Source organism: Eptatretus burgeri, chromosome 2, assembly GCF_056783735.1.
Source record: "Eptatretus burgeri isolate ZD-2024b chromosome 2, Ebu_testis_v1, whole genome shotgun sequence".
Taxonomy (NCBI): Eukaryota; Metazoa; Chordata; class Myxini; order Myxiniformes; family Myxinidae; genus Eptatretus; species Eptatretus burgeri.
Window position 1 is genome coordinate 116,191,453 of NC_140962.1, and position 25,400 is coordinate 116,216,852.

The window sequence follows — 25,400 nt, forward strand, 5'->3', positions numbered from 1 at the left end:
CTACCCAGCCACAAAATTGTGCGATGGCACAGAAAGAAAATTTGGTGGGCAAGGCCCAAAATTGTAAGAGCACTAACACGTAGGTGATGGGAATTTGGGTTTTTAAAACCCCATAGTTTAACAAAGGCCTCTTGGCAGGGTATAACCCTGGGGACAGTTTAAAAGTGTAACAATATTAGCGTTGTTAGGATTGATGAAGACCCCTTCGCACCATCCACTGTCGGGATGATCACCGGCTGCTGGACTTGCCCAACTGAAGGACTTGACAATGAGAGGTGTCACGACGTAAATGTAAGATTGCATGTAGTTCTGCTCTTCCTTTCCAGAGAACCTTGAGGGGATTGGGTATGAATTTGGTAATGGGGATAGTAGAATATAGGAGACGAGACATAGTGACAAATTGTAAAAAGAGGGGGGCTAGGATAGTGTATATGGGAAAGGCGGATAGGTGCGGACGAGTAGGGCCAACCTCAAGCTCTCTCTCCCGGCACCACCACCACTGCCCCAGGTATGTGCACACCAGGGACCGGCTGACCATGTTGGTCGGACCTGGTGTTTGGCATTACCTGGTTTAACTTTTTTTCTTTTCGTACCGTTTGCCATTGGCCTTGCGGTTTCGCTTTGTCTCGCCACTGCCCCAGGACCATCAAGGCTGTTCTGCATCAAGGAATCACTCACCTTGCTGGATCACCTGTTCTGCATCAAGGCATCGCTCGCCTTGCTGGATCACCTGTCTACATCAAGGCATCACTCACCTCACGTCACCATTTGCTCCGTGACCTGTGTTCCACCCACACCTGTTCTGTGGACTGCTACTTGCTGCAGCCTCATACCAGGTGACACCGTTCCAGTTATTAGGGTGGTTTTGTTTGTTTTATCTGCATTTACTGTAGCAGCATGCTACCACACTTATGGGCTGCCTCTTTGTTGCAGCACCCTTTGTATCAGCTCATTCCAGCTTCATATCAGCTTCCTACCAGCCACATACCAGGCTCATGCCACTTTGCTTCACCTTTGCCACGTATCACCGTGACTATGAATTGCACAAACGCAGCTCTGTGAAAGAAGGGGCTCTGTTCTTGTTGCTGCTGCTTCTTGATCATTTTTGTTTTGAAGGCCACAACGTTTATGGCCTGTATGCCGGTCACTCGCCTGCCGGTTTATTTTGTTAGGTGTCCTCGACCAACATATCTGTCTGGGTTTTGTCTTGTCCATCCACATGTCGTAATCCTTTACAATAAACCATTTCAAAGACCAAGTGCATTTGCACATGCAGCCCAGCCACCAAATTTGGTTGGCATTTGGGTGACCCTTGGGGGAAGTATTACAATCGATTGAATGGAGTGTACGTTCGGTGATGTTCAGGGGTTATACAAACTCTTGGCAGGATGGGTGACGTTAGTCAGACCAGTCAACGCAACATTATATTTAAATTCCTGGTGTTGGTTTTGGAACATTTTAAAAACTTTTCCCTTCCTATCGCTATTTTTTCTCCTAACTGGCCTTACAATTCATGTTATCAGTTGGTTTCTTCATTTATAGGCATCCTGCCCTACTCGCCGAAAACAAAACAAAAAACGTTTTCACTGGGAATTGAGGAGTGAACTCGACCTTGCTGCCCCCTTTCCGTTTAGCTAATGGCAATCATTCTGGGGGGGGGGGCATATCTCTTTTTGCCCCCCTGAAAGCTTCCCGTTGCTTCCTAAACCTAAAACCATGCTGCCTACCATTCTTCTAACCATCAGTTAACATTTTTACCATGACTGTTCTTTTATTTAGTTTTCCAAAATTTAGTCCAGCTACAAGATTTTCTTTTTGCACAAGACAGATGTGACAGCAGCAATAAAATCAGGTTTCTGCATATGGTGGCATTCATAAATCAAAGTATTTCTACAATGCTGAAAAGTCAATTGGCCCATGTTAGGTTCTTGCACAGGATTGGCCATATAAATTATCTTTGCACATAAGTACAAATAGTTATTCTCCATGTTTTTCAAGAAGCCATCTTGCTGGCAATCACCAAGACAAGAATCAACTCGAGAGTTCATGGAACATTTTTCGCCATGCTGTTTTGAGAAAAAGGACATGGGAAGGATCTTTTCAACTCTTGCTTTACGTTTCTGAGCAGGATCTATATTAGCTTTGATTAGCAAGCACGATAGCAACCAGACGAAGCCGATGGATCAAACAGAACAGGCCAGAGCTGAGCCTTCTGTCAACACTTCTCAAATGAACTGATGATTTTGGAATTATCTCTGAGAAAAATATGCACTAAACAAACATCTTTTGGACAAAGTTAGCTCTGTGGTTGCATCTCTAGGAGCCACCATTTTGTCTGAATCTCGCTGTTACTCTGCCCTCAGAGCAAGCAGCAAATTTGATTGGTCGAGGCGGCGTAAAGTTTTGCCCAAGTACTGCTTCACTGAGGGTTTGTGGAAGTGCAGACAAGGCGATTTAAAGTCGTTCCTCGATCATAGACAGACAAACAGACGTTGGTCAGAAGGACAAAGTGAACGAATTGCTTAACCCCACCTTGCACTACGCGCACAGTGTAACACCACAACACTTGGTCCGAATATTCAATGACCAAGAACAACTTTTTTCAATAAATTACTCGATTGCGATTCTCTGATGACAAAAACTAACATTTTACTGTATTCACCTGTTCCTGCGTTGGAATCTGCCCTGTGATGAGAAGCCAGAATAGACCCTCGGGAAGAGGTTCTTCTCCACCTGCCACCTTTGGGAGAAGTTGCTGGCATTCAGGGATGCTGTATCCACGGAAACGGATACCCTGAGGATGTGACATGAAGCAGGGCACATTGATGAATGTGTGGAAAGTATAAATACTTAGGAATGAGCAATGTAAATCATGGGGCAATTGATGAAAAAAAGACAAAGGAGGGACAAGAGAACTCTCAAACAACACCATCAGGCCAAATGAAAACCACATACTTCATCGGGGTCAAGCACAGACGTCTCGGTGACGAGTCCCTTTATTCCTCTCATGCCACCGTACGCCTGAATCAAAAGTACGGACAGGTCACAGTGCTTGGTTTCAAACCAAATTATATTCAGACTGAGAACACAGATAAAAATCTCATTCAATAAAATAATTTTACCTTGCATCTAGTTTTAAGTGTCACCCTAAACTCAACAACTCACCTTCTCTTACACTGAATGGGTATTATTGCACTGTTTGAGATGGAGAATGTAAAATTCCATCAAAACACAAGATCACATTTGTTAACTCTTGGATAGGATGTGGAGAACTGTGTATTCTAAAGAAACAGTATTAAATTAAGAAATACGTACAAACATATTCATATTGTTACCGATTTGGCAGCCATTTGCACACAAACAGAGAGCAGACCCCACAGTTCAGTTATTTCGATAAGTATGTGTTTATAGTCAGGGTCCCGTCCCTTCTTTCTAATGGGATTTTCGTGTGTGCGCTGCGAGTTATTATATAGATAAACTTTATACATCAACTTCCACAACAGTGGACCGTCACCTCGCTCCACCGTCGCCATCACGCACGCGGCCTTAGGTGAGGAGGTAGGCGGAGCTACAATCGCCTCAGCTCCGACTCCGCCCCAGAAAGGTGGGAGTTGCCCCGCCTACCGTGGGCCTGTCCAATGAGGGACGGCCAGCAAATCGCACGATGCCCCCGACCAATCCAGAGGCGAGTTACCTCAGAGCAGATTCTCCACCCCCGTGAGGGGAAGGTATAAGAAAGGTCGCGAGCTGCTCGTGAGAGAGAGAAGTTGGTTGGTTCCTGCTGGGTGAGTTCGTGGCTCCTGGTCAATGATCGTGCTGGTCGGAGTTGGCGCTCGTCCTGGTTGGTGTTCGTGTTCGTGGTGTTCGGGTCGCCGATCGGCGTTTGCGACTGGCCAAGTCGCTCCCTGGATTCTGGAGGAGTGGGTTCGAGTCCCACCGAGGCAGGTTGCGTGGGAGCGAGCGAGCTGAGGATCCCGTTTCCTTCCATGGAATCCGAGCTCTACAAGCTCGGGACGGTGAAGACCGCACGAGGCGGAGAGATACCAACCACACATTGACCCTCAGCTCGCCTTCCCTCTCGAGCCGAATAAAGACCATCGAGGTCCAGTTCTTTTGGGGTGCATGTGTGTGTGTCTGAGTGGGCCCCATCTTTAAGTAGGATTGCTTACGTGTTTTATTTTCATTGTACATTGCATTTTATTCAGTTGTATCTCTGCTCTGTGTCTCCCTTCCCGATTATTGCGCCCATTATAAATAACCCCCAATTGTTAAATGTTCTAGCCTGTGTTTTCTTCCATTGACCCAGCACCCAGCCCAGAGACACACAGAGAGAGGAGAGAGGAGAGAGGAGAGAGGAGAGAGGAGAGAGGAGAGAGGAGAGAGGAGAGAGAGGAGAGAGGAGAGAGGAGAGAGGAGAGAGGAGAGAGGAGAGAGGAGAGAGGAGAGAGGAGAGAGGAGAGAGGAGAGAGGAGAGAGGAGAGAGGAGAGAGGAGAGAGGAGAGAGGAGAGAATGGATTGAAAGACATATTCCAAGTGCTTGACCATCTTGTGATATTGGCAAGGTCTGAAGAGAGTGCAGAAGCTGCAGCCTGCTAATCGGAAGGATGAGGGATGCCATAGCAGAGGGTGGAGTCATCAGCAAATAGATAAAGGGGATTTTCCAGAGAGTCAGAGATCATTGATAAAGATCAGGAATAGGACTGGGCCCAGAACCCTGCCTTGGGACACTTCAGCCTGAACACGGAGAGGAGATTAAAGGATTCCGTTGAGAGCAACACGTCGGCTACGAGAGTAGAGGAAGTCAGCAAGCCATGTGTGGTGTTGGCACTTGAGGCCTTCGGCAGAGAGTTTGGAGAGCAAGGCAGGATACCAAACTGTATTGAAAGCTTGAGATTATAATCGAAAGATGGTCCTAATCTCATATTGGCCAATGAGGGCCTCCATCTATTATGGGCAGAGTAGGAGCAGCATGTCTAAGGTCGATTGACCAGGTTTGAATCCAAATTCATGATCTGAGGTGAGGATGTTGGAGAAAACGAATGATTTTATGTTAACTGCGATGATGGATTTCATGACCTTGCTGATGATTAGACGTAAGCTAATGGGTCTGTAGTTAAGGGGATTCGTTTTTGCACCTTTTTATACAACACAGTGACGTTGACTGATTTCAAAGCAGATGGAAGACAACCTATGGTAATGATAGGGTGAAAAAGAGCATTTAGGATGTGCAAGAGCAGCATAGCAGGTTTTTAGAGCACATGATACATGTCTAATCCAGTTGCAGACTCAGTGTCTAGGGTTGTCAGAAACTTTACCTTCGCCGGTGCAAAAGACAGGTGGATGGGAAAAAGGTTAGGATAAATGAACATGGGATGGGATGGATCTGTACACAAGAGAGAGCAGGTTTCTGTGGAAGAATTCCCAGGCTGAGTTAATTAATATCAGGGGCATGGCTGCTGAGAGAGGTACCAACACCCAGCCAAGTTGCATGGTAACAATTGAAATCACCACATATGAGGAAGCGAGAGTTGGGATGTACGTTTAAAAGTTTGTCCATGTTGTCAGAGAGATGTAGATGGAGTCGTCGCTGTTTGGCGGATGGCACAACATGCAAACAAACAAGAGGTGGGAGTGGAGGAATGTAGAAGCCAGAGGTACTCCTGGGGATTGAGAGGTGCAAGATAAGTACAAGGGCAGTGAGAAATTTAGAGTCACCAAGGAGTCAGGGGCCATCCTGTGGGAGGAAGGATTCTGTTAAACAAGTTTCTGTCCGGTTTATCAGCAGCGGCCTGGATTATGAGATGTGGCAGGTTGGAAGGGAGCCCTCAGATGTTTGAGGTCCACACAGTTGACGCCAGGGGAGGGAGGCTTTGAGGAGGCCGAGTGAAGTGGGAAGCATTGAGAGGATTAGGTGATGAGGGTTGCTGAAATATGGAGGGGGGAGGACATGATTATAAAGAAAGAGGGAGATGTAGATCCCAAATTCCTAATTGGACAAATGGAGATAAAGATTATGGGATGGGTGGTAAGAATTTTTGTTGAAGGCACAAAGGTGTTACTGTATGTGCAGGAGGGTTGGTGGACCAAGCGCTTAGCTGACAGTTTTGGAAAAGAATCTCTGAAGAAGACATGGGGTATTCCTGGTGGAGAAATAGGGAAAGTGAAGCATATTTAAATTATTTTAAAGGAAGAAACATTTATATTCAACGAAGATTCAATTTGGAGATGTTGAGGAAAAGGTTTGGGGGGGGGGAGGAGTACAGGAAGTACAGGCAGAAGGAAATTCAAGTAGAATGAGATTGTTGTGGAATGAAAAAAAAAAAAAAAAGTATTTTTTATTTTCTTTTTGAAGTGTAGAGGGGAAAGGATAATGCTTGGAGGAAGAAAGTACAATATTTGGGAAGAAAGGCAAAATGAGGAACATGCCGACCAAAGGGACAGTTTTCACAACGGATGTCTGAAGAGTAGGCCTTGAACATCAAAAGGTAATCGACAAGTACAGCACAACAAGGTACGATTTAACACCGAAAATTGGACGGAAACACAAACAGCAACACATTAACGAAGATACAAGAGAAAAACATGACAAATCCGGTTCGGAAAACTTTGTTTTAATAAGGTGGAAGCAACAGCTGCAAATTCAACGAACACGTGGAAAATACGAAGCGGAAGTGATTACATGGTAAATTGATGAAAATTGTGATTTATTTAGTTGGACATATTGATAAGAAATTCAAATGAAATACTGGAAATAAATGGTTGCTTAGAATATGACATTCACCAAATGGGATTCAGCTGGCAACCAAAGGCTTGGTTTAAAATGGCCGCTCTTTTTTTATGCGCTATGCAACGGTGTCTGTCATGTGAAGATCGTTGGCGAATGACCAGTGAGAAATGCTGCTGAGCATCTTGTCACCATTGCTGCTCACGTGACAGACAGGGAACTTCCCCCACCCCCTCATGAGATAAATTGAAACGGAGCCCTCCCTAGTTAAGTGTCGGTACGTGGACTCTTTCCCAAAATAAATTCCTTTCTTCCATGATTGAACCACTTGTTTTCCCTGTCCAATGTCACCATTTTATTAATTTTTTTTAAACAGGATCCAAGGCTCATAATGCTACTGACACCAACATGAACAGCTTGGGGGAAGTGGTGTCACTTCCTGCAATACTCTGGGTACCAGCACAATCACAACAATGGCACTGCTTTTGTCACTGCACTCACCGGGGCATTTACTCAGAAGGAATTTCTTCCTCCCCATCAATGCTCGCCTATGGGGATTGTACATGCTCGCTCCTTTTAAATACTCAATGTTAAGCGAGGAAGCAGAATGTTCCATTTTTTAAAGTCTTTGGTCCGACTCGGCTGAGGTTTGAAACGCTGACCTCCCAGGCTCGAAGCAGACATTCTAATCATTCCACCACCGAATCTGTGGTGCTAAACGGATGGCTGGTAGAATGTCGATGAGAATACACTGTAATCTGGAGTACGTTATATGGGTCTGGGCCTACGATGTTGACCTGCCCCGGTCTTTCAGAGACTGTTGTGTCTCTCCAATGCAATAATGCTTGCAACTTACCCAATTGCATCTTACACCATACATCTTGATGTGTTTTTCCTTCAGGGACTTATCCTTCAAATACACGAGTTGTCTCCTCGAGGTGTTTTGGGGCTTGAAAGCAGGAGATCTTAAATCTTGAGAAGGATTGTTTTATCCTGTCCAATAAGCCTGCAACTTGTGCTGTGGCAACTTTTTCTTGTATTTTTTTTTTCTTCCTTTGCCGGCCGACTTGAACGATTGACTGTCGTGCCGGTTTCGGTCGTCCAAATTTGAGAAAAGCCCATCTAGGGTGACCACACTTTGAGCACTTGTCTGATCTCTCTTCGACGTTACTTGGATCACCAAGAATAGAAATGGCTTGAAGGATGAGGGTCCAGATCATTGAAACCTTGTGAACTAATGGGTCATGCAAATCGAACTGCAGGTATTGGTTGGTGTGGTATAATTTTTGATAGACACAAAATTGGAAAAATCTCTTCATTCTTTGACCTGAACTTCTTCAATCTGGAAAGGCTAATTTGTCTTTACAGCCCTCTTGCATGAAATTAACCTCGAGTCGAGATCACTGATAAACCCAACATAGCATTAAAATAAATAAATAAAGCCGGCAATTTCAAACCAGGCTTTTGTCAGCTGAAGCGAATTTGATGATCGGCACATTCCAGGAAAACATTGTTTTGCAACATTTGATTTGAATCTCATCACATGACATGGTGCCCATGAAGTTTATAAAACAAAATTAAATTAAATAAACCAAAAAAAAAAAGCAAGACTTTTGAAGCATACAAGCAAAATGACCAAAGGCTTGAATGAAAAAATAAGACTTTTTTCCTCATTAATCACCATCTTACGGTGATTAATAAGAAGAGCGACGGGAACTCTTTAAATTGGAGGTAACAAAAGAATTGGTCATCAAAATCACTGTTCTGTACTGCAGTCATTAAGTTGAGGGAATTTGCATGTTAGAACTTTAAAACAAAGCATGACATTGCACAAGACAAAAACGATTAGTGCGTTTCATGACCCCAAAAATAATTTGAATGTCAATGAAGATTAATCTTCTCTCGGCATGATAAATTTGTAGGTTAAGGCTATGAAGATGATCAACTCATCGGCTTCAGGGTTTTCTCGCCCGAATGATGCCTCCAACTTGAGCTACTGCATTCCGATTATTAATCCACGCAGGCAGCATTTTAACGGATATCATAGGGACACAAGTGTCAACAACACACACGAAAGACAACACACCACATCTTCTTGGCTGCCAACCACAGTTTGTGGCTATTATTCTCATTCCCGATTTTATGAATCATTCTCGAAAAAGAGGTTATGCTCAAAACTCATTTACTACCACGAGGACACTCGAAGGCCTGCAGTCTTTGTATGCCTGCTACTGGACATGGATAAGATAAGGATAACAGAAAGGCAATTAAAAGTTATGGCTTGGTTTGTTCAGTTCCAATGTTGTTGTTTCGCATTGACACTTGAGTGTAATAAAGATATTTATTTTTGTAATCAGCTGAGTTACTGTGATCCGATTGATGCTCATGTGTCTGTTTAACTTACTAATATTTTGATCATCTGAGCTAGCCGATCTAACACGTGCTCAGAGGCATGATGCTCGCCAAGAGAGTATGCCGTTTCAAACACCCCCTGGCCACTCTCAATCTGTGATCATGGGACAGTATTTTCCAAGTAGTTTCATGCAACAATAATTTTCTATGATAACAAACCCCATATTTTCTTGCATTTTTGGAGTCAAATGAACACGAGCTCCATTTACTATGAAATAAATGCTTCAGAGAAATCAACATGTTTGAAAAGTGTTGTTGTCGGTTTGACCTATACTTTTACACATGTAAGAACAGTTTGGGAAGACACCGAGTTCGTTGAAAGTTGTTAATATCAAAACGGCATCACGGATTGTGAAAGTCTGCAAACGATCGGTCGTACAGAACAGACATTGAAGGTTTTGGCCTGTCCTTGTCCAATATGACATGATAAATGTGAAGGGCTATCCGACAAAAGAGGGCATGGAAAATGCAAGCAGCTTGGCATACTGTAATGCCCTTTGTTCCAGTGTTTCACCTCAATGACCTCGCATTTCACATTGTGATCTTTAGGCTGTCGTTCATGTGGATAATGGGCAGAATGGTTCGTTGCTGAGGAATGTACATATTCCTTCATGTTCACCAACAGGTGATGCTGAAACCCCAAGCTCAGCCATGCAAAGTTCAAGGTATGCCAATAATATTTTGTATCTACCAGTCTCTGGAGTCAAGAGTGAGTCTCTTCCTACTACAACATATAAATATAGGACAGGAATAAGTAGCATATTCCATTTTTTAAGTCTTGGTACGTGCTTTAAGCCAGCCACCTTAACTGTGCTTCAAGCTCAGAAATTTTTTGAGCATCACCTAATTCTTCAACTCTAATGATGGAGCATTAAACGCCACAGTGATTTAAAAACAAAACAGGAAAAAAACAAGGAAACAAAAAGAGCAAGACAGGAAACGAGCGTAGGAAAAATAAATAAATAAATAAAAAACTGTGCAGCTTTCACCATAATCTGGAACCGTGATGTTTGGCAAAGACTGACCATGTCAACAGTGACTTCTCCGATGACAGTGTTGCCATGTTGCTGACGAAATGCTTTAACCCGCGACTGTTCTTTGGGAATCATGTCGGCCAGAAGATCTTTGAGCATCTGCACAAGATGACACGGAGGGCAGATTAAAAAGTTTATGAAAGCATGACTGTTGGAAGCCAGAAGACCAGGAATGGTACACGTGAAGGTTTAAGAATCAAAACAGTTTTACTGGGGCTCGAGAATGCAAAAGCAATGACAACGACAATAACCTACCGATGAGGACGAGCTGGAGTTTCGGCAGGTGACGCTTAGACAAGCTACATGCTGCAAGACAAACACAACAAAACAGAACAGATTAGTAAAATTGTACATCAGCATCAAGACACCACATGGCTTACGCACTGCGACACAGCCAAGATGCCGGAAGCATCTACAAGTATTCCAGGTGAGCTCCGCAACGAATGCTCATCTATAACATGGTAACTTGAGAAAAACAATAACAATCGCACACGAGGCTGAAATTTTGCAGTTTCAGTGCGATTCACAACAGAGCAGATCAAATCTTGGTAGAAATTCGAAAAATGGTTTGGTGAAGCGCAGAGTTTGAGTACACCGTCTCAAAGAATTAATCCATGACCGACTATCATTATTGGTCAAACTTTGAGAGAAAACAAAACTTGTTTCATCATCACAAGCTTTTCAGGTCGCATTCTGAAGTGTGTACCTTGCCCTCATCATATGAAGACAATGTGTCAATGAAATGATAAAAAATGCAAAAAAAATTTCATCACATTCAAACAAGAAACAGAAATTTTCAAAGGCTTCTGAACTTTTGAAGATTTTGTTTTTATCTCAACAGAACAAACAGCAGATGAACACATCCAACTTCGTGGGTTAAAAAAATATAAAAACAAGCAGAGACTGGTACTTACGAAATCGTCAACTTGACCTCTGACCTTGTCTAATAAAAGCTGTCTCGAGAGAAGGTAGCGACGCAAACCAGAAGTTTCTACGATGATTCTGTACCAAACCATCAAAAATCTAATATTTGACCTCACTGTGACCTTTGACCGATTTTGACCAAAATCTAATCAGTGCTAGCCATCACCCTCCTGAATCACATGGTGTAATTTGACATTGCTAGCTTCTTCCGTTCGAGTTATCATGCCTACAAACAAACAAACACACAAACACACAAACAGAAGACGGAAGTCATCAATATACTTACGAAATCTAAAGATTTCGTAAGTAATAAATTAATAATAATTTTGAGGATGCAAAGCCTCGAGGATCCTCAATTTAGCTATCCATAATAGTTTTGGAGTAATGATACGTACTGTATAATTGAATCATAACCGCTAACTCGACAAGAGTTGTGAACAATCATTTTGGCAACACTTGATGTTACAATCATAGGTCCGACAGGATGGTGGAGAGGTAGCGTACATACCATCGAGCTGTCTAGCCTGGGTTCAACTCCTAACCAGACTGTAAACTATCAGATTAGTGCTTCACAAGGACATGAAAAAGTGCCATCCCTGGCATGGATATTTTTGTGTTTTTGGATACAATGTCAAGGCTCGTATGAGAGCTAACACAGAACATACAACAAGGGGAGCAGGACAGGGAAGGACAAAACTGGCGAACAGAGACATGATGAGATCTGTGGAAGGGAGAGGGATGAGGCAGGGTACACGGGGTACACACGAGATGGACACTACAGGGAATTTGAAGGAGTTGGTTTGGGGGTGGAATAGCAGGGGTCAAAAAGATCGTGGTTTTGGATGGGGGGGGGAGTTAAGAGATGGTGGTGAACAGCTGTTTTGAAGACCTGGAGGGAAGAGTGGGATTGAAGAGAGTGTGGGAGTTTGATCCAAAGGCAGGGGGAAGGAGGAATGAAAGAATGAAGGTGAGCAGTGATTCTTGATTTTGGTTGTTTTACCAGAATGGGGTTGCTGGAAGACCTTAAGCACCCTGCGAAAATATGGGGGGGGACATATTGCAGACAGAGCAGGGAGGGCGAGGCCGGAAAGGAGACGGTAGAAGACAGAACATTTCATTCCATCTGTTAGCATTAACTGATGGATGTTAAAGATTGTTGTCCTGCACGAAGAGTCGGTGAGTCATCGCCGGCACCCTGAACAAAGTACATATCCCTGCACCTTATCAAACGCAAGGAATGGCCAGCTGGTCGATGAAAGACATGCCAAAAACGCTGCCCGTTCAACCCCAGAAGGTGGGAATAATTAGGGGGTGGGGGGGGCATTGTAGTGGTAGATGGTATTTCAATCATATATCATAACAGACAAAAAGTAAATGTATCATTGATGAAAGCTTGGAATGGGTTTTGTCACTCTATGTAGTCTTTCATAAAAAACATCAAATAGCACAACTCTCTTCCTCCAAACCACGTTTTTAAACTGAGCACAATAATTTTGATAATGTCACCCAGCTACAGGTAGTTGACAAAAAAAATGATAATAATAATAATAAAATAAAAAAAAGGAAACACCTGGGTAAATGAGGGACACCAAGCAATGGCTTCCACACAGGTGTGGCCCAGGTGTTAATTAAGCAAATAACATCTCAGCATGCTTAGTGTAACATGCATAAAAATGCTGCACAGGCCTGGTAGCCTATAATTATGGTGAGCATGGCTAAAAGAGGAGACCCCCAATGCCCCAATCCACAGAGCACATGTGGTCACCCAATGGTTTGATGAGCATGACACTGATGTTATCCATAAGTCACGGCTTTCTCAATCACCAGACTGAAGCCAATCGAGCATTTATGGGATATTCTGGAACAACACCTGAGACCGTGCTTTCCACCTCCATCAAACAGGTGTGAGTTGATCGACTTTCTCGTGGAAGAATGGTGCTGCATCCTTCCTGCAAAATTCCAGACACTGGTGGATTCCATGCCACGGCACATACAGGCGGTATAGCGAGCGCCCTATAAAAGCGACTTTACATTGGTGTTCCATTTATTTTTGTCCACTACCTGTATGTTGTGCTCAACTCCAAACAAAATGGCTGGGACCTTTTCATGTGGGTTACGTCTGTGTTGAACAATCCAATGTTTTCACATCAGAGGGCCAATGCAAATGTCACGCATAATCTTACGTACACATTATGAAGGAATGTTTGCTAGAAGAGTTAAAATTCACAATTGAAAAATGTTACCGTTTCACAGAACAAATTTAAATTTAGATGCTATTTGGAATCGCTTTTTCTTTACATCCTGATATCAGGATAACTTTGGCTATGTAGAGCCGAGCTATCTTTGGACAGCGTGTTTGTGCAGCTTGAGAAAAATGGACTAAATTATAGTTTTGAGTCCTGAACTGTTTTTGATTTACAGAACAGAGATGAGTGGTACAGAATCCTGCCAAAGGAGTGAGTTTATGAACAGAAACGTGACGCTTTAGTACAAATTGCTGACATTGTACATCAATGCTATTTCGCATAATGAATGTTAAAATGTTTTATGGGGCATTTTATTCCGAATAACCGATTTGTGATGATTTGGATGATGATGACGATATGCATCAAGAATGTGTATTTTGGTATCGAATAGACACGAGCTATAACTGGGTCAAAGCGGTGCTGCTGAGACTTTGTTGATCGTTTCAATCACTTTTGCACCTGTGCATCAAAAAGACTGAAGTGAGAAATCCGATTTCTTCGATTTTTTGCTCACCTGGCACATAGTTCAGGTGAGCTCCTGGGATGGCATATCGTCCTATTGTCTATTCCACAAACACAATTTGCCCTTCTTGCCAACACCAAAGACGTAGTATGGATTCTCGACAAGGCTCACAGGTAATTCCAAGTCGCATGAACATCTTGCCTTCCCAGGTTACTAGGAGTAACTGGTGTGACACAAAAATACTCAAACTCACTTAAGGTGGCAATGAGCTATGCTTGTCGCTCTGTTTATTCTTTGAATAAACTACTCTGGGCTTTCTACATCCAACACATCCAAATACTTCCTGTGCGTTCTGGGCTGTGTAGGTTGTGTATCTGCAAGAAACGGAGAGATCCAAAGCAATTAAAATCCCTCCCAGGTGTGCCCCGAAAACCGAATCCAGCAGATGGTGTTTGACGAGGCATACCTGCACGGCTGCTCAGTAGCAGATGGAAGTGTCGACCTGACTTCCTTGGCTCACCGGAAGACTGGCTAAAGAACATAAGGCAATGCCAGACAAGACATAAATTGAAAGAGCAGCTCAAAGTACAACAGTTCTCTGTGGGAACCGGAAGGCGACCAAAATGCAATTAACTGCAAAAAAATTTCCAGAGGGAGAAAGCCGGAGCGTCAGTGCCCATGCACTGAGATTTGTGAACAAACTACGGACGAGATGTCGGACGAAGTCTCGTGAAGAGAATGCAGCAATTGAAAGAAAGGAAACTCTCAGAAGACCCTTTGGAGTCTTGATAGATGTGAATTGAAGATGACTCTCTTTTTGGATGAAGAGGGAGTCAGAGTTGGTAGTAGGGGGAAATGAATCAAATGTCCTAAGAGTTAAACCATCCAGCACTACTTCCGCATAGCCATCGAATATCTCCACGGATTACCCCCCACGATGCACTCGTACAGGCACAATCGAGTGGAAACCATGACAGCAAAGACGAGAAGGAAGCAATAGATCATGAATGCACACAAACTTGCCAAGTTCATCAAGTTGAGATGAGTCTTTTGCAGAGAAAGAAAAAAACAAACATCCATCGCATTGGCTGGGTGGCAGGGCATCAAGTGAAGTGCCTCAGGGGTCCTTCGGAGAGATACATGATCTGACACATTGAGTCGAGTTTGTGCAGAAGATAGTCGACTCATTTTGGAGGGTTGGACCAGAAAAGTGTTCCCATTGTTGATGCTTTAAAAGAGGTTGAATTTGGAGAGAAGCAATGTTCGAGTAAACAATGTGGTCATGGTTTCTGACACAAATGCTGTCAGAGCAAAGTTATCCTGGTCTCAAATCAGGAAAATCAGCAATGTCAAAGTAAGGATGACGTCAACGGAATACCAGTGATTAATCATCAAATCATAATCAGATTTCTTTCGGCAGCCAAAAGCTATAAGGACTTTCTAAATTAATAAGGGGGAGAACGTTTCACAGAGTGAACATAAATTTGGATGATATTTCTAAAATAAAATCATTGTTTGTGACTTCTGATATCAGGATAACTTTAGCTATGTGGAAGTGAGCTATCTTTGGACAGCATGTTTGCAAAGCTTGAAGAAAACAAACTAAATTGTACAGTTTAGTCTTGAACTGCTTTGATTTACAGAACAGAGATGAGTGGTAGAGAATCCTGCCAAAGAAGTGAGTTTATGAACAGAAAAGTGACGCTTTATGTACAAATTGCTGACATCACTTCCTGCTCACCGAAAGCGAGGTTGAAAGACGACAAAAATGTTCCACCAGGAATGACCCAATATCAAATTGAGGTCCTCTGTTTTGGCACCTGTGACCGAAAGTCCCCAACCTCCGGAACATGAATCTGGGGTCAAATCTCCAAAATAAAAAGTTACATATATTACATTTACAAAGTTTAATTTAAAAAAAACAAGGAGTTTGGAAATGTGCCCAAATTGCATTTTTTGGTATTGGACCTTTCGGCCCCACTTTAGGGACCCAAGAGGTAGGGCCAACCAGGATACTGCTCTCACACCTTCTTGCCATGTGGTGATCACCAAGTTTGGTGAATTTCTGCACAACCGTTTAGGAGATCGCATGACGGACACAGACACAGAACAGGACCAATTAAAATACCCCCTCCCCCACCTCGGTATTTTTTTTTCTTTCTAAAGCGTGGGGATAATCAAAAGACAGGGGTGACCAATTATAACACCGATGAACCATTTTCTTCTGTATCAGCAAGTGAAGAACTCACTTTCTCACACTGTTACTTGCACAAACAGCATGGACACACAATCTGTATTGTGTCCAAAAAGTTTTTTTGTATATAGTTGAGGCTCGTGGAAGAACTAGTACAATGAATGTATCGGGATGTAACAGGATGCAAAAGGAACAGGAGAGAGAGGGGGGGATGGACACCAGATGGAGACACACTTGGACAAATAATAGGTGTGGGGAGGAATGGGGGCCAGGAGAGGATGCATGGGGTGGACAAGATAGATACAGAAGGAAACTCCAAGGAGTGAAAAATGGAAATTTGGAAGGGAAGAGAAGATCATGGTTTTGGATTGGGGACGTCATGGCGTGGTGAACTGAGATTGGGGTGAACAGCTGTCTTAAAGATCAGGAAGGAAGAACGAGATTGACAAGAATGTGGAAGTTGCTACCACAAGCATGGGGAAGAAAAAAAAACGAAAAAAAGAAAGAACAAATGAGTGGAGGTAAGCAGCGATCTTGGATTTAGGTAGTTTCATCAGAAGCAGGTTGATGGTGGACCATGTGTGCCCTGCAGATATCTGGGGTGGGGTGGGGTGGGGGGGGGAGAACAAAGCACAGAAACAGCAGAGGGTGCAAGACTAGAAATGAGGTGGTAGAAGAGAGACCACCGAACTGTCTGTGATGGCAAAGTGAGAGACCCATAGAATCAGCTTCATTGCAGGAGATTCCAAGTGGTTTCCACTGCAGCCCTCTGATCTTTTAGAAACAGAATAACCTTTCAGTGGGACTTCTGTATCAACTTGCTGCTTCAGTTTTATAAACTGATACTTACCATTTCATTTTCAGTCTGACTGGATGATGCAGATGTAAGCACATTTACCGTCAAGCTTTCAAGTCTGTGTCCGATTCCAGATCCAACTACAAACACTCCGATTTGCACATCACAAAAGTCCGCTGCCCTTCGGATAGACACCAAGCTGGGTATCCCATCTCTTAGCATTAGTTTAACCTCACAGTATCTTTCACACTCTCTCCAGTGTCCAGTTTCACACTCTCTTTTCACAGTTAGGTGATGAATTCCAAAAGTTCCTCTCAAATCAACTTCCATCAATATCAGACCTGGCCAGCCAGTTCATGAAGGACGTGGGCCAAAACTTCTCCTGGCTAACTCCACAAGGTGGGGATAATAGGAGCCATAGCAGTAGTAGTCCTTTATCTGATAGGGTATATGGCCAAAAATGAGGATTCCCAACCAAGATTTTTAATTTAACTATGGTTCAAAATCCTCTCCAGCTCTTGAATGAGCCAACAAGTCCATCCATCCATTAGGACCATACTCTGTGCAGAGCGTTGGTGCCGCCGAAGCAGTCTCCTTGGCTATTGGGAACAATCCTGGACGGGTCGCCACTCCGACACAGGATACCAGCATGCTGGCACTCATTTTGCCGACCTCGGAAGGATGACAGGCAGAGTCAACCCCACCTGGTGTTAATTCAACAGCTGAGCGGGATTTGAACTCAGGACCCTAGGATCCCAAGCCCACTACCTTAACCATTAAGCCAACACCAGGCATAGCCAACAAGTAATAGGAATAAAACGGAACTCGGAAGAGCATAAACTATTCAGCTTGGCGGAAGTACGTTTTGTTTCCCACCGATAAGCCAGATCTGTATGCAGGACCGGCTTGTTCTTGTCACCTACTAAACTCATCCACAACTTTTTGAAATATGATGTATATCGTTTTTGGCCCCATCTCTCAATGGTGAAGAATCACTTAAAAATTATAGGTTCTGGATCTTCACCAAAATTGAATCAGTTAGTCCTTGCCACACACACACACACACACACACACACACACACACACACACACACACACACACAACCTGTCTACCAAGTTTCATCCAAATCAGTCCACAACTTTTTGAGATGTCATGCTCACAGACAGAGACAAAACAAACAGGGGTGAAAACGTAACTAAACGAGCATGCAAAATTGAAAGGGCACAACTGCAGACTGAGGGGAAGGGGGAGAGGTGGAGGGGGGGAGGGGTCAGTGGAATACACTTTACAACGTATGGCATCATTTGCCAACGGTCAAAGGCCAGAAGTGAAGAAACAGATAGGGCAACCTAACCCTTCCTGGAAATCAGACTTCCATACGAACTGGCAAATTTCATGACAATCCCTGAAAGAGACCTTCGGTGTTGATAATAATCAATCACCAACTAGACAATAAAGACTTGGCAAAGAAACTTCAACATTTGGCGAAACGGGGCAGTTTCGCCATTAAAGGTTACGCCCTTCTCCGTCTGGCACAAACATTATGCAAGTTTGGTTCGAATCTTGTTGGGCATTTGTTCGTCGAGATAACGGCATCTTCGGAACAGTTCTTTACATTTTATCGTCCGTCGGAGATAAGGAGACCTTGTGAACAAGTCAGATATCAGGACATGACAGTAAACTCCACCGGCAGATAAGATACAGTCTTCAGAAGTTCCTCCAACCAACAAGCCATTACAACACGAGAGATGACGACCGAGGTAGGTCGGCGACCAAATGCGACATTGAGAGATGTTCATCAACGACTGACAAGTCCAAATGGCATTCGAAGTGGAGTCGGCATCTTCTACCTGATGGGGATTGGTAAAGGGGCATTACATACAGTGGAATGATAATAATAATAATAATAATAATAATAATAATAATAATAAATACAACAGCACCAGGAAAGGTCAACTGAACACAAGGCAAGGACAACCGAGTATTCTCAAGTCACGCTCAACAACCAGAAAAGCAACTCGTCAGGCGCTGCGTACAAAAATTATCCCAATCAAATGTAAAACTAAACTTCCGCAAGATGTATGTACTTATGTATATATTTATGTATGTATTTATGTATATATTTATGTATATATTTATGTATATATTTATGTATGTATTTATGTATATATTTATTTATTTATTTATTTGAGAGCAGTGTTGTGACATGAAGTGGAAGTTAGTCCTGCAGGCATGACATTGGGGGTACAGTGCATTTTCTAGTCCACAATTCAAACAGCAGCCTTGGCTGGGTGACCGCCACGGGCACTTTCACACAGCTGCTCAATCCATCGACCTTTCTTTGACCTTCAATCATACTTGACCCTTCTCAGCAATCTCCCTCTACTTTCAAAGCGGTCAAAACGTTAAAAAAAATTCCTTCAAATGATTCCACAACAACCACCACAACAACCACCACAACCACCTATTAGAGAGAGTCTCATCAATCACAGCGTCACCAACAAGCCCCACCCACACTCCCCACGACCCCCCCCACCACGGCCCGCGCCATATTAAGGTCAAAAAATACCACCTTGGTAAAATAATTAAATTAATCATCATTATGAGAGCCGGAGTTAGGACATCAAGGAAAGGCACTGTGACAAGGCCGTGCGGTGTACGAAATGACAGTTAACCACACCCTGTGCACAACCACCACGACCCAGCATGGCGACCGTTTACCGGTACAACTCCTCAGTGGATATCCGATCGGAGTATTATACACGATTTCGAGGCCGTGGCGTGGGATACCGACCCGAGCGGGGATGTAGAAACGAGCCGCGGCGCGAACTGCAGCAGAGACGAGCGCCATGATGGGGGGAAACCGTGAGAGAGCGAGGCGAAGTGAAGACGGTCGCGCAGGTGGGACACTTCGGCCCGGCACCCTCGGCACAGGGACGGAGGGTGTGAGTTCAAGAGCGCGCAAGGAAATACGATTGGGTAGGTTCCAGGCAGCACACGTGGCCTGATAGTCGTCGGGGCGTGGAAAAACCCTCAACGCGTAATGACGTCATCACGCCGCTATTTCGAAGACGTCATCACGCCGCTATTTCGAAGACGTCATCACGCCGCTATTTCGAAGACGTCATCACGCCGCTATTTCGAAGACGCGTCCACACTGGAAGGGGTAATGTCAGTCGTTTTGAATGACTCATCGTCTCTTGATCTGATCCAGTTATGACTGAATATTTTGAACTGATATTTTGTAATTGAGAAAGTTTGATTATCTGCCGAGATTTTGACTTGTTTTTTTTCGTCACTCCACGTCCCTCCATTCCCAGTATTGTGTTCAGTTTTGATCACCACATCTAAGGAAGGCTTTCGCTCGAACCTACACTACAGGCTCGAGTGTGCAGCAGCTGCATTGATTCCAGGGCTAGTTAGGTGATGCTATGAGTAACGGTTGAAGGAGACAGGACTTTATACATCGGCAAGGAGGCGATTGTGAGGAGATATGATGGAGATGTTTAAGACAATGAAAGGTGTGGACAAGTTAGCCAAGTGATGTGCAGTTTTTCAGCGGAGTGAACAGTGTTAGGACCAGAGGCTTGGGGGGTAAAGAAGATGAGAGGTTAACAGGACAGTTTTATGAATGCAGGGGTTTTTCAGTTGGAGAGTGGTGTACGCATGGAATTAGGATTACCATATTATAACTTTCAAAAAAGACGACACTCCGGATAAGGACACTCTGAAGAGGGATACTCCGAAGAAGAGGACACTCCAGAAAAGGGGACACTCCAGAAAAGAAGACATTCCGAAGAGGGACATTCCGAAAAAGAGGACATTCCGAAAAAGAGGATACTCCAAAAAAGAGGACAATCCAAAAAAGAGGACACTCTGGAGAGAGACACTCCAAAAAAAAGGACACTGGAGAGAGACACTCCAAAAAAGAGGACACTCCAGAGAGGGACACTCCAAAAAAGAGGACACTCCGAAGAGGGACACTCCAAAACAAAGGATACTGGAGAGAGACACTCCCAAAAAGAGGACACTCCAGAGAGAGACACTCCGAAAAAAGGACACCCCAGAAAAGTGGACACTCCAGAAAAGATGACCCTCCGGAGAAAGACATTCCGAAAAAGAGACTCCAAAAAAGAGGGCATTCCGAAAAAGAGGACAATCCGAAAAAGAGGACACTCCGGAGAGAAACTCGTCGAAAAAGAGGACACTCCAGAGAGAGACACTCCGAAAAAGAGAACACTCCGGAGAGGGACACTCCAAAAAAAGGACACTAGAGAGAGACTCCAAAAAAGGTCACTCCGGAGAGAGACACATCGAAAAAGAGGACACTCCGGAAAGGGACACTCCAAAAAAGAGGACACTGGAGAGAAAACTCCAAAAAAGAGGACACTCCGAAAAAGATCCATTTTCCCGAAGATTTTAATTACCATTTACCAAATGGGAAATAAATAAATAAATAAACAAATATATATTTTTAAAATTGGAAAAGTGCGCCCCCAACCTCATCCCACCCCTCGTCTTCCCCTCCTCATGTGTGGGGGAGGGGAAGGGAAAGGGGTGGGCTGAGGATGGGGGAACACTGGGGGGGGTGGGGGAATAAATGGGAGGGTGGTATGTGGGTGTGGTTGTGGCATGTGGGTGGAGACAACAAAGGGATGGAGTGAATTATAATAATATATTTTTTTTCAATTTTCGGTTTGCACTCCTCGGGATAAAACTGCAAGCATATGAAGAAGAAGCACCAAACTTCATTTCTAAATTTACAATGTAATGTCCTCAACATTGATTGGTTGAGAGAAAGAAAAGATGGGATTACCTGATTGGTGGAACTACAGAGCATCATGAATAATGAGTTGGCAGAAATGAACCATCATGAATAATGATTAGGCAGAGATTAATCACCAAAGTACTGATGGAAACGTAATGCTAATTATATGAGGGCTAGTTGGGGGAAGGGGAGAGGAGGTGGTTTTCATGATGACTCAGTGCTGACTGTGATGCAGTTGTCAAACAGTCAAGCCCATGAAGATGGTGTTCCTCTATGGCTGATCCTTTCAATGACTGACTGCACAGCATGAACTTGCCAGACGGTTATGTGACCTATTGCGGCCAGCACTGGACAGTGTCTCAGAGCATGTAATTGTGGATTCCTTCACCTTCGCCGATGCCATACGGTTCATCACACACCTAAACGTGAATGACACAAGTTGCTCATATGATATAGCCAGTTTATTCACGAATGTCCCACTGGCAGAAGTGATCTAAATCTGTGCAGAACTTCTTATCATAATGACTTGGCACATTCACCGATCTCTGAGTCTGTCTTCTTTGAATTAATGAATCTGGTGACTCATTCTGTAAAGTTCAGTTTAAGTGATTCAATGTCTACCTTACTCAGATTGATGGTGTAGTGAAGGGATCCCCTCGAGGTCCTGACTTGGCAAACATCTTTGTAGGTTACTGTGAAAAACGTGCCTTTGCAGATCCACATCCTGGAGTTCAACGCTCTTCCATCTATTTTCGGTACATGGATGACATCTTTGCTGTCTTTGAGTCAACCTCATCGTATAAAGGCTTCTTGGCATTTCTTACCTTTCTCCATCCATCCCTAGAGTTCACCTTAGAGATGGAATGCTCCAGCATACTTCCCTTCTTGGACGTCTTACTTGAGAAATTGGCTGACGCTTATAAAACTACAGTCGACCGTAAGTCTACTTTTACTGAACAGTATACTAGGTGGGACTCTTGCAGTCCCTCTCGATACAAGATTGGATTGATTAGTATCCTGATCAATCGATGAAGAAAGATCTGCTCCACAGATAAACTCCATGCTGAAATTGAGACCATCAAGACGATTCTTCTTGATAATAGGTATCCTGAACAGGTCATGAATAGATAATTATTTACAAATTCCTGAACCCACCAAAGAATCCTATAATCGGACCTGGTAAATGTCGTGTATGTGATGTACTGAATAGAAGATGCTTAACAGGCAGACACGATGCGGAGGAACAGTCGAGCCGGGCTGTGGTGCACAAGTGCGAGCGCGAGCGTACTCTGCCCGTGGCTCCCCTTTATTGCGTATCAGCACACTCACGAGCCGGGCGACTCCAGCATTACTACAGCATCACTACAACGCCTCAGACGGCGCGCACACCTTATATCCCTCGCAGACCCGATGACCACGCCGACCCCTCCTCCCATCATCATGCCCATCATGCATCATCATCATGCCCCGCCCTGCATGCCCGCAGGCTACACCACACTCCTCCCTCCTAAAACTATGATTATGAAATGATCACCAGCATAATAAGCATAAACAACACGAAGGACTTCGGTATAATAATCATGAAAATAAAATGAAAACAGCGAAGTATAACAGCACACCACATCATATAATGTGTGAAAGCGAGTTAATGGAGCTGCCACGACCAGATTCCGAAGACACAGCACCTCCCAAACTCTGGCCGTGTTACCGATATGAAGCAGCAAGGCGAAAAGCACAGCAGCCCTACACAGCGGAAACGCCCCCAGGCGGCTCATGCTGACATGGCCCTCGCCGAGGCCGTGGCGATCTCTCGAGCCAACCTCCCCCGGCACCATCAAACGCCTCCGGCCCACTCCCCCCAGGCAGACCCGATGTAGATAAACATTCCGAGGCCGGAAGCCCGCTGTCTGGAAGCCGTGGCGCCAGCGCCAGCCTTGATCGACCTTGGCCGGGGGCGCTGAACAGCGCCGCTGGCTGTACGCACTCAATGCTCCAAAACAACCCACGCACCACAATCAGTTGAGACGCCAACGCCCGTCTAAACGGCCTTGAGCGAACACAGAGAGCTGCGCTCGCAACCAGAGGTGGGGGTAACGCCGACCAGCGCACCAGTCTTGGTTCCGAGTCGATCTCCGAGACCCACACGGCAGCTAGACGGTAGCAATTCCATTTAAACCACACTTCAATCATAGGCTCGTTATAAATCACTACGAACATCATTCGAAGCATTGCAAACTCATTTTTCCGTACAGCGCGCTCTTTTGATAAAATCCCAGCACATGACAAAGCAACTATCCGTGGCCCGGGACACTGGAAGGCCAACCCAACCTTTTTATTCGCCACCACCGCTCCCAAAGCCCCCACATCACATTGATCATAATACAAATCCCATTGATTGATCTCCGCGAAACTCACCCTCACACGGGAACTGCTGGCATTAATTTCAACAATGTTAAACTGCATCACTAGAGCAAGGAAAAACACATATGCCATGAACAACAACCCACAACCCACATCACGAGTCCGTTTCTTGGTTGTCGACTCGATGTTGTGACTCGCGACTCCCTTTAACGCCACGGGCTCACCGCAACCTGTCGCAGCTGCCCGAACAACACCGGCGCGCATTGCCTCACGAACGCTGCCGAAACGTGGGAACTCATCGCGAGAGCTCATACGGCTCTCGCCGCTCCCGAACCGCACATCACCGCCGCAGGCAGCAACGAACGGCCGCTCCCGTTGCATCGACGCGGCCCCCGCCGCCAGAGCCTCGCCCTCGGTCCTCGACGATGGCCTCGAAGAGAGCACTGGCACATCTGGAGGTACGAACCGGAGATCCAGTCCGAGGTGCGCCAGCCAGTCCCGACCCAAAAGGGCGGGCCCCTCCCCTCGTACAACGAACACCGAGAGCCGGGCGCGTCGACCTCGGTAGCGCACTGAGACGTCGGCCCTCGCAAGCGGTGCAATCGCTTCACCGGTGTACGTGTACAGCAACAAGGCCGTCTTGACCAGGCGAATACCGCGAAGACCACGAGCCGCCTGCTCACCCATGACCGACACCGCAGCCCCGGTATCCACGCAAAACACGGTCGGTTTGCCATTCACTTCGACCTCCACCGTGAAAGGCGTCGTCATCTCCGAACTAACGGAAAACAGACTCAACCGTGGTTGCATCTCCTGCTCCGGCTCGCCGGCATCGTCATGCCCCGGTTGCAGGCCGATCTCCAGGTCACTGGGGTCCTCCCGCACCTCGTTATCCAAGACCCCAACAGAGGCCCCCGCCATTCGACACACACGCTTCAAATGTCCCACCTTGTGACAATGCAAACACACGGTGTTCTTATACGGGCACATTTGTCGCAGGTGCGGCCCCCCACACCCCCAGCACCCCTGGAAAGCCCCTTCGCTCCCGGTGCGACCGTGCTGCGGTGCGCGCCCTCGTCCCGCACCGCCAGGTGCGCGTGCGACTTGCGGCACTTGAGCCATCGCGCGGACTCCGGGATGCGCGACCTGCGGCACCTGTGCGGTCACCGCGTGGACCTCGGGATTAGCCGACATGCCCCAGCTGGAGCTACTCATTACGTCCTGGCCAGCAATGGTGCGGACATCCGTGAGTGTCTGCTCGACAGACGAAGCAGTCGCGACCGCCGAGTCGAATGTGATGTCGGTCAACCGCAGGATGGCTGCTACCATCTTTGCGTCTCGCAGACCAGAAATAAAACGATGTCTGAGCCGTGCCGGACGCTCCTCTGTCGTGAACTTGCACGGCACAGCCGAATGCTTCACCCGTGCTACGAAGTCTGCAACGCGCTCCTTGCCACCCTTAGCGAGGTGATCGAAC

General features: G+C 45.2%; 1 protein-coding gene across 1 annotated transcript in view; it reads right to left on the reverse strand.

Annotated features, from left to right (window-relative positions):
- CS (citrate synthase) overlaps nucleotides 1-19,837 on the reverse strand; it is a 72,140-nt gene extending 52,303 nt beyond the window's left edge. The window contains exons 1-5 of the mRNA XM_085870881.1: nucleotides 19,589-19,837; nucleotides 10,426-10,476; nucleotides 10,162-10,269; nucleotides 2,956-3,021; nucleotides 2,663-2,794 (exon numbers count right to left, since the gene is read on the reverse strand). Of these exons, the coding sequence (XP_085727007.1) occupies nucleotides 2,663-2,794; nucleotides 2,956-3,021; nucleotides 10,162-10,269; nucleotides 10,426-10,476; nucleotides 19,589-19,645 (414 nt within the window). The 5' untranslated portion in view covers nucleotides 19,646-19,837. The remainder of the gene's footprint in view (nucleotides 1-2,662; nucleotides 2,795-2,955; nucleotides 3,022-10,161; nucleotides 10,270-10,425; nucleotides 10,477-19,588) is intronic.
- Nucleotides 19,838-25,400: the final 5,563 nt, after the last annotated feature.